The sequence below is a fragment of the Schistocerca gregaria genome, chromosome 8 (genome assembly GCF_023897955.1).
Source record: "Schistocerca gregaria isolate iqSchGreg1 chromosome 8, iqSchGreg1.2, whole genome shotgun sequence".
Taxonomy (NCBI): domain Eukaryota; kingdom Metazoa; phylum Arthropoda; class Insecta; order Orthoptera; family Acrididae; genus Schistocerca; species Schistocerca gregaria.
In genome coordinates this window covers 282,420,192-282,429,753 of record NC_064927.1, presented here as the reverse complement: position 1 = coordinate 282,429,753, position 9,562 = coordinate 282,420,192, and the positions used below count along the sequence as shown (strand labels likewise).

At 39.1% G+C, this 9,562-nt stretch overlaps 1 protein-coding gene across 1 annotated transcript in view; it reads left to right on the top strand.

Annotated features, from left to right (window-relative positions):
- The first annotated feature begins 4,432 nt into the window (after window positions 1-4,432).
- Window positions 4,433-9,562, top strand: part of LOC126284777 (folliculin-interacting protein 1) — a 51,193-nt gene continuing 46,063 nt past the window's right edge. Inside the window, exons 1-5 of the mRNA XM_049983938.1 lie at window positions 4,433-5,310; window positions 5,401-5,617; window positions 5,695-5,867; window positions 6,040-6,134; window positions 7,176-7,352. Of these exons, the coding sequence (XP_049839895.1) occupies window positions 5,225-5,310; window positions 5,401-5,617; window positions 5,695-5,867; window positions 6,040-6,134; window positions 7,176-7,352 (748 nt within the window). The 5' untranslated portion in view covers window positions 4,433-5,224. The remainder of the gene's footprint in view (window positions 5,311-5,400; window positions 5,618-5,694; window positions 5,868-6,039; window positions 6,135-7,175; window positions 7,353-9,562) is intronic.

The window sequence follows — 9,562 nt, the reverse complement described above, 5'->3', positions numbered from 1 at the left end:
GGACCTTCGTACATCGAGCTGAAACCGAGTCAGACGCCGAAAACCTGCCGAGGGAACTGAGCCACAATTTTCAAGGAAAACGTTACAACAACAAATAACTTTTGCAAGCAGTTTCATCTAAGCCGCAAATGTAGATGGCTTCCGAAGAAGATTGCGTTTTTACCGTTTTGTGTCTCGGTAACAGGAAAGATTAGCCGGTTCCTGAAGAAACATAAAACCGACACAGTCTTCAGGCCCCGAGCAAAGAGCCAGCAACTAACGAAGCCTGTTAAAGACAATGTACGCCTCAGAACACCTGGAGTACACAGGATAACGTGTGGGCGTGGGTAGTTTTATGTCGGCCAGACAACGCCGCATAAAACATGGAAGATGTTTACGCCTACGCTATTCCGAAAAATCAAATGTAGCGGGGCGTGCACTGGGACGATGCTGCTATTATTAAGCGGACCAACAACTTCTGCGATAGCTTAATAAATGAGGCAATCGACAACACCCTCAATAATGACCGTGGATTGCAGCTGAGTACTGCCCGGAATCCCGTGACTGGGGAGTTGAAGGGGGCGTGGCAGTCGTTTATGGAGCGGGACTGGGAACCACTGACGTTACTGGTGTTGGCAGAACCATATAAGCACGGCAGCGGCGTTCACACGACGGTCAACCAAATGACAATGGCAGATGAGCTCTCTGCCGAATGCTCGTGGGCAGATAAGTATTTTTACGCGGCTTGAAAGCCGAGAATAATTTATAAACATTGGACGTCCTCTTTACTGTTGAACGAAAACAATTTTCACTTGGAATCTTCCATTGTAATTGGCGCGCTTTATTCTGCACTACTAATCAGTTTCGGCCTTGACTATTGACAATTACACGGAGGATGTCGAAAGTCCCTTAAAATAAGTGCATGTCAAAATTAACATTAAAATGTAAGGTCAAAGGCTTGTTCATTTGGGTGGTCATAATCATACGCCTAAAAGTGGATATCAGCTCTAACTATCAAAAACCACAAATCTGATTACCTTTGATGAATATTTTAAAAACTGCTGACCTTTTCGCACGGAAAAAATGTCTAAAATTGTTACCAGTGTTCAGTCTCGGAAATGATTTGGCTGAAAGACATAACATACATTGTGCCTTATTAATCTTGCCAAGAGTTGCATCTGAAGTTAAATTGGCAGTATAAGCTAGTGTGTTGACTGTATGGAAAGCATGCTGTCGTCACCGAGAATTAAGATGGAATACAACGAATATTCGTCGACGACTTCACTGGAGACTGACCCCAAGCTCTGAGTGAACAAAGAAGCACAGGAATTCGGCCGCAGGATTTCCAAACGAAACATCCCAGCATACATCCTCTATGAGCCAAAAAAACTACAGATGCCACGTTACTCAAGAAAGCAGAACATCTCTCCTCAGTTTGTTTCTGTGGAGAAACTATGCACTCAGTATTAATCATAGCCTCGGGGAAGTTACAAAATCGAAATGATGCTCTTCCTTCAGTACACATTTTATGGCACATTCCAACGAGGCTAGTTTCACTTACACAATTCTCCGACTATCCACGGTGTCTGCGCAACACAGTTTTCAGTCACCCTTGTCCACCCCATTTCTAGACCAGTTGGAAATGAATGTGGAATACACAATACACGACTTACAGCACTACACGAACTTGGTTCGTGGCCAGATTTAAGTTTGGAAGAAATGAACAGAACCTTCTCTCAGACTGTAGCTTCATTCCGTGAGGTATGTTCTGGTAGCACAAGTAGCGGCAAGAACGCAGCGTCCAATCCTCCTATGGAACACATATTTATCACATAGTGTACACCACGTGAAAAAGAGGTAATTTTAATGGCAGTGCAACCGTTCTGCGGTGGAGATGAGAAACTCCCCTACAATAATATAGATTCCCCAAGGGCAGTGGTCGTCAAATTGCGGTCTGCGGGCCGCATGCGGCCAGAATTCAGTGTTCGTGCGGCCTGCGCTTCTCAGTCGTATTTTAATACGGAATATTTCCAGCATCTAGAAACATCAACTAACGTTAAGAGCTTCTTAAGAACGTATATCTGTTGCTCATTAACAAACAAAAATACTTACAGACACAATGTGCTGAATCTTAATTGACGTTGGTGAATTCGGCCGTGAAATAAGTAAAGTTTGGCGCTTACGTCAGGGGCTAAGTGGTATGTAGCGCGACCACTTTGGCGTTAGTAGAAGTGAGAGGAAGAATATTTTACTGTTCGTATTCCTTTGCTAATAACTCACGAGCGTGCGCACCCGGCACCGATCAGATCCTGTGATACAAATGTGAGACGGAAGTCACATGGATTCCTGAAAGTGTGGTATAGAGACGATCATCTTCATATGTGGTACATGTTTGAAGCAACTAATATAATATCAAATTAAAGTTGTTGCAATACAATGCAGTGAGTGAAATAAAAATGACATTTGTAACATTTAATAAACATTTGTGACCGTGTTCATATTGCAGTTACTGTGATTAATGTAACATATTAATTTATATAGGTTAGCAATTAACAGTAAGATGGATAGGGTAAGGTGTTCTGAGTGGCCCGGATGGGGAAAGTGGCTGTTGTGGTTTATTGCCCTGAACGGCGCTGCTGCCTGCCGAGCAGAAGTCAGACCAGTCTAATATACATCGCCCTTATTGTCAGTGAGTTTGACAGAAGAACCTTGTTCCATAATTTTTTTAGCAAAAACTTTGAGTCGTCTGATGTAAAATAAGCGATTTACATTATTCTTGTTACCTCACTTGTATGGAGAGTAATAATTTTTACAATATTAATGTTTGAACAATTTCTTTTGGCCTACAAATGTAGTTCCTTGGTATTTACTTCTGTCCGATAATTTCCTCCGTAGACAACCAATGCTGATTCAGTGCCCTACCCAATTATAGTCACCAGCCCCTCCCCCTCCCACTCCGCCTAAGAAAAATTGAAATAAAATTAAAACACATATAATATAACAGATGTAACTCATTTGTAAGCCCTTTATATACAGAGCTGTCATCCGTCATTCTGAGTCGTTGTGACAATTACGTGATATTATTCAAAACTGCCTCTTCTGTTATATTTGGCCTAATACAAAAGTCTGACTGAAAGCGGTCTGTTGCAGCCACTTGGGAGTTCTTTTTGGAGATAGGGTGTGAATATTGTTAGAAAATGGGCCCGGGAAAACGAAAACAAATATGAGTGATTTGCGATGGCACTGGTCATGGCACCCGCTTCGGTGCAGAACGTTAGTCGCAATGTAAGCCTTCAAAAGAGAAAAATGCTTGTAGTTTCACTATATTATTTTCTTTTCCGCTTAAACATATTTGATGAAATGCGCTCTCACCCCCCCCCCCCCCCCCCCCCCCAACACCACAGCCCTTTCGTATGCGGTTAGAGGTGTTGTCCTACAATGTCAATATTGACTCTTAAGCAAAAACGTTTGACGACCATTGCCCTAAGAATATTAGTATTACAGTAATGTAGGTTAGTGTGTGTAAACTATAGAAAGTATTGGGAGAAACGTGGTCTGCTGAAGCTCTGAGTCAGTAAATGATCTCTCAAGTCCGACACCCAGCATTAACCTGTGACACAGCCACACATTCAACACAGCGTACATACTGCCAAAGAGCTGAAATATCCGTTTCCACTCCAGTATCTCCTGGGAGGCAGTAACAACGTTTCATAGGCCCAACGTTCTATAGGCAATATTCTGAAAAGGGCTCTTAGATTCGATGTAGTGTCTTCAACTCGTGGAAAGCACAGAGAGAAAACACTATGGGGCAACAATTTAAAACTCTCTACAGATATGCAAAGACCTCAAATTAAAAGTAATGAACAGTCATTTATAGCTCTGCTTTATGTGAACATTTGTGGCTGGTTCTTGTTATTATAATATTCCAAACCTTTTTGTTGGCGCAATAACATCTCTAGACCAGTCTCCGAAGCCAAAATCTCCATACAGGGTGTAAATGGTAACTGTTTACAGTATACCAACCGCAGTGGCTCAGGAGAAGTAGATACGAACAATTTGATAGGACCCTTAGGCTCTAATGAACTTGGAAAAAAAACTCAAATTGGCCTACAAAAGTCACCTAAGCCACAGCCCGCCATTCTAAGCCGTTGTGACAATTACGTGATATTATTCAAAACGGCCTCTTCTGTTATATTTGGCCTAATACAAATAGGTTGCCGTACAATACCACTGTTAATGTGACTTACTGAACACCCCTTACAAGTTCTCGTTGAACGTGGATCCTACGCTACATAACGAATGAATGAATGAATCAATGAATGAATGACAGCGTGACTAAACAAAATACTTCAATTGATCATACGTGCTTCGCCTTCTCATGAACGACATATCCTTCATGTGTACACACAGAAAGAAAAGATAATGCGTTCATGTGCTGCATTTTAAAATGGGTATTAATTATAAAATGAACGTCCATAATAATCATCATGACACTAGGTCACCTCTAACAATTGTAAAAGCAATTGTTCTGGCTTCAACTGTCCACGATTATAAAAAACTAAAATGCCAAGTGCCTGCATAGATGTTTCAAAAACGAAAGAAAATTCAAGAATTACTGATTGTTTTAGAATACATTTACAGTTCTTAAACTCCACTGCAAAAATTGTTTACTGTATGCAGACTGTGTAGCGCCATGTAACGCAGATTGCACTTCCGCCGGCAAGAATATGTCTGTTTCCTCGTAACTGTTGTTTGAGCACGCCGGAACCTACTGTGAACAGCCTACGCGATTCCACGATGCGCTAGCTCCTACACGCTTCTGTGCACTGTCGCATGTTTGCCTCCGCACGATAGCCAAGCCTGGCCCCGCCTACCTACGTCAGAAATGGACGTCATTTTTCGCAAAGCATGAAGTCGCAATATTTCGAGCTGTTGGCCATCTAGCGGGTCCACGGGAAGTGTGCCACATATACCAATCCTTGAAACTAAAGTACTTTGCTCTTCCTATAGCAATTAAGGCACTCACTCACTGTATTTTACGTTGGCAGGTTTGCCACACTAACCGGATGTTTTGCCAGCAGGTGACCAAATAATCATATGACTGACTCGTGAAGGCAGCACACGTGACGTTTATTTACAGTCTGGTGCGCACGTAAATATAGCACTGGTTTGCACTGCGCTGAAATAAGGTTCCATGAAGATGTGCTACACAAGAGCGATGAAATGAGTGTAATTGTATTTTGAAATGGCTTTACTAAACAAAATTTTCTCGTCTAGGAAGAAAAATCAGAAACAAGGTTATGTTTCGTTTGGCAAAAATGAATCAGTAAGGTAGGTCGCATATTGAAACATATTGTTAAAATTTATCATAATTTTGATTTTTACTCCGCGTTGTAAAAAGTTTAATTTCCTTTTTAACAGCTGGAAACCATTTAGCTTTAGTAAGGATCAAGTCCGTGTCATCCTCTTCAGAGAGTGTGACTGGAGAGGACGTAAGTTGTTGTTCGATTCTGAAACAGTTCAGAAAATTGCCATTGAAACACAACAGGCTAAAACGAAGTTTGGATCAAAGCAAAAATCTGATAAAAAGAAAAAGAATGAAACATTCGTGGAAATTACAAATGGATTTGGCTATCAGGTATGAACACGATTTCATTTTTGTAAAGGTAGCTAATACTTTTTTCCGTTTTTTGTAACTGGATGATTTCATTTCAGTATTTGCGTCCAAATCAAGATGTAACTGTAATGGGTGAAATGATATTTGGATCAGTTGCGATGTCGTTCAAGGGTACAGCATTTAAAGTTCACGCATTAAAGTCCCCTGATAGACTTATGTGCACTAAAGTGTTTCAATCACCAGGAGCAAGCCACCGTACGAAGAAGATCAGGTATTTATGTTAAAATATTGTTCTTATATTTAGTTTTCCATCTTAGTGCGCGTGTTACACGAAGTTGTAAGTTTTTCTTCAGTGTTTCTTACTTGTATTCTGTATCACACGTATTGTACTCATTATTTACCGAAAATTATACTGTATGGCTTATTCATATGATTTGTTACAGTGACCACAGCTTGGAAGACTCGTACAGTAGCTCGATTAGTTCAGTGAGTGATGGTACTCTAGGCCTGCTGTCTAGCAGCTCTGATTTAATTGCTGGTAAGCTACAGTTACTGTCGTGTATGTTCAAAATCAATGAACCACTATAAAGTCAAAACGGAAAGAACTTCTACCTATCTACTCCTTGTTTTCAGTTGTAATATAGAATTACAAGAGTCTGAAACACTTTTGCCACATGTATTTGATAACATTTTAACAGGTTTATAAATGATTAAACATGCTGAACATATATTGCTCTTCACTATTTGTTGCTGATTGGAGTCATCAGACAGTGATGAATTGTGCAGTGTTGCCAAAAATATAAAAGAAATGTTCCATGGCCTGTAGGAGGAAAAATTGTTGTGGTTTTCCAGTGTGACCTAGGGAAAAAATGTTTACTCTTAAGAACAATGACTGAACAGTGGTTAGAGCTTTTTGTCTTAGGTTATATATCCTACGGTCTCCTATAATTTTTTTCCTGTTTTGTCATTTATTAATATTTATGTTTATTAATTAATTGTTATGTAGTTTTATTGTTGGAGCATTTTTTTCCCATCGTCTTATTGCTTATTCCATGAGCTATTGATTTTAAAGTTTTTGTGTTGTGATATTTCCATTTTGAATCTTTGGTTTTTTGTTTTAACACTGCTGCTTTCTAAAGTTAGTTAAATAAGCTCTTCACTCTACAATTTTCTTTCTTTTACTGGAACATATGAAAGCTCTCCAAAATTGATTGATAGTTGTTAATGGTACAGATATTTGTTATTGTAGTATATCTTGTCAGAAATCTATGTAAAGTCAGCAGAAACTAGGTAGATAGTTACTAATGTTGTAGTTTTACGACAGTAAAAGGATGAACACAGGAACTGTGTTTGAAATAGAGAGAATACCCATATAAAAACTAAAAAAGTATAAATCGTTGTTCTCAACCAAAGTAACACTGTTGTGGCCTTGGTGTGACACTCGGGAAACTACATATTACATAGACGACATCAACGTTGATGGGATATTAAACTGTAACACTGTTTGTTAAAGTGTTGCGAGCTAAAATCTGCTGTTACTACATTTTTGTGCCATTGTAGTTTTCATTTTCATTCTTAGGGAAGCCTGGAAGTGGACCACTGGATGTGCCATATGCAGATCTGCACACAAAAGGGCAGTACAGCAGCCTTGAAGCTGATAGCGGTTTCTGTGGAGATGCGTCTCTTCAGTCGCCAAGCAGTGTTAGTTCAGTTGGATATTGGCCAAGCTATACAGGAAGCATTGCTTCCCGTAACAGTAAGTAAAGTAGAATTCTTATGAAAAGTGTTCATAAGTAAAACTGAGTGAAGTGGCACATTAATGCACTGTACTAGCATTTAAGAGAAGCAAAGTTCAAACCCCTGCGCAACTGTTCAGATTTAGGTTTTTCCGCACTTTTTTAAAAATATGATTGAGGCATGTAGCGGACCACAGTGCTGATTTCTACATTTACATACGCATTCAATTGTGAAATTCATAACAGTGATTACTTATCATTATAGCACACATCTTGGTTTCCTCTCATTCTGTAAGGTAAGGAACATGGGAAGAATAACTGCTTAAGTGGCCCTGTGTATCATGTAATTATTCTAATGTTGTCTTTGCAACCCCTGTGGGAGTAATATATAGGGTGCAAAAGAATATCTCTGGAGTCTTCACTCAGTACTGCTTCTTGAAACTTGTAAGTAGTCTTTCCTGGTATAATTGGGATCTGTCGTTGAGAGCCTACTGATTCAGATTTCTCAGCATTTTCATGGCACTCAACCATGAGTTGTTTAAGCTGTGGTCCTTTGTGCTGCCGTTCCTTGTATACATTCAGTATGCCCTGTTAGTCCTACCTGGTAGGGCTCCCACACACTTGAGCAGTATTCTAGGATGGGAAAATAATTGATTTGTAAGCAGTCTCCTTTGTAAACTGCATTTTTCTAGTATCCTGCCAATGAAGCAAAGTCTACCACCTACTTTAGCTACAAACTGTGTCTGTGTGATTGTTCCATTTCATATATTTTTAAAATGTTGCACCTAGCTATTTGTACAAGTTGCCTGATTCCAGTTCTGACTCATTTGCATTGTAATCATAGGATACTATTTTTCCTCATTTTGTGAATTGTACAATTTTGCATTTCTGTACCTGTAAAGTGAGTTACCAGTGCTTACATCACTTTGAAATATTATCACGTTCTGACAAGACTTTATACATCTTTTTTCTGATGGTATGGCATTATAGATGACTTCATCATTAGCAAAAAAAGTTAGGCTACTGTTAATATATTCTTCTGGGTCATTAATATACAGCATAAACAGCAAAGCTCCCCACACATTTCCCTGAGGTGCACCTGAAGTTTCTTCTACTTTTGTTGATGATTCACTAAACAAGATAACGTGTTATGTCTTCCCTACAAAGAAATCCTCAGTTGAACCACAAATTTGATACCTCATGGTATAGTACTTTCACTATTAAGCATAAGTTTTGATACCGAGTCAAATGCTTTTCAGAAGTCAAGAAATATTGTAAGTCACTAACTACTTTGATCCATGGCTTTCAGGATGTCATACAAGAAAATCGTAAATTGGGTTCTGCATAATTGCTGTGTTTCATATGCTTGCTGATTGCTGTGGGGGAGATCATTCTCTAGCAACCAGGTGAAGATGAGATATTAAACCCTAATTTTCCATATTTCTTTTGTTCATAAGTGAAGATCACAGTTCATGTAGAGCAGTGATGGTCTATCCACACATAACTTAAGAATGCTTGATATTAATACCACTTGATGAATACGTCATTATAGCTATGTTGCTAAACTGGCTTTTGGAATATCATAAAGTAAGTTCTAGAAAAGCTGTGTGTGTGTGTGTGTGTGTGTGTGTGTGTGTGTGTGTGTGTGTGTGTGTGTGTCACCAGTACCTTTCATTTTTAGCTGAAACATTTGAAAAAATTTTAGTTGAAACCTTTGATAAATTTAATCTATAAGAGAGTGTACACCTTTATATATAGTGCTAAAGAAAGTGTTATCCAAGTGAAAATCACTGTACTGTCTGTTATTCATACAGCCAAAGCTGCAGTTTTTTTTGAATTAATCATAATATCCACTGGGAAATAAGTGGAGGAATCAGCACTGCATATCATTACTTCTGGCTTTTGCTTATTTATTCTAATACCATACTAATTACAGAAATTTCTTTACATTGTGCTAAGGGCCTTCTTTAGACCTTCTTTTGTATTTCTGTCCATTAATTTTAATCCCCACCTCAGAAATTTCATGAACTTGCATGTAAGCATTAAATATAAGAGGAGAAATAGCACATCCTTGTCCCAAGCTGCTTCTAATTTTTGCTTCTTGTTCCTGGCGAAAATTTATAATCACAGCCACTTTGTTCTCTGTGCGTCAGCTGCATGTCTTTGTATTTGAGACGTGCTTTCTTCAGCACTCTGAACATCCCTTGCCAGAAAACGTTATCAGATGCCT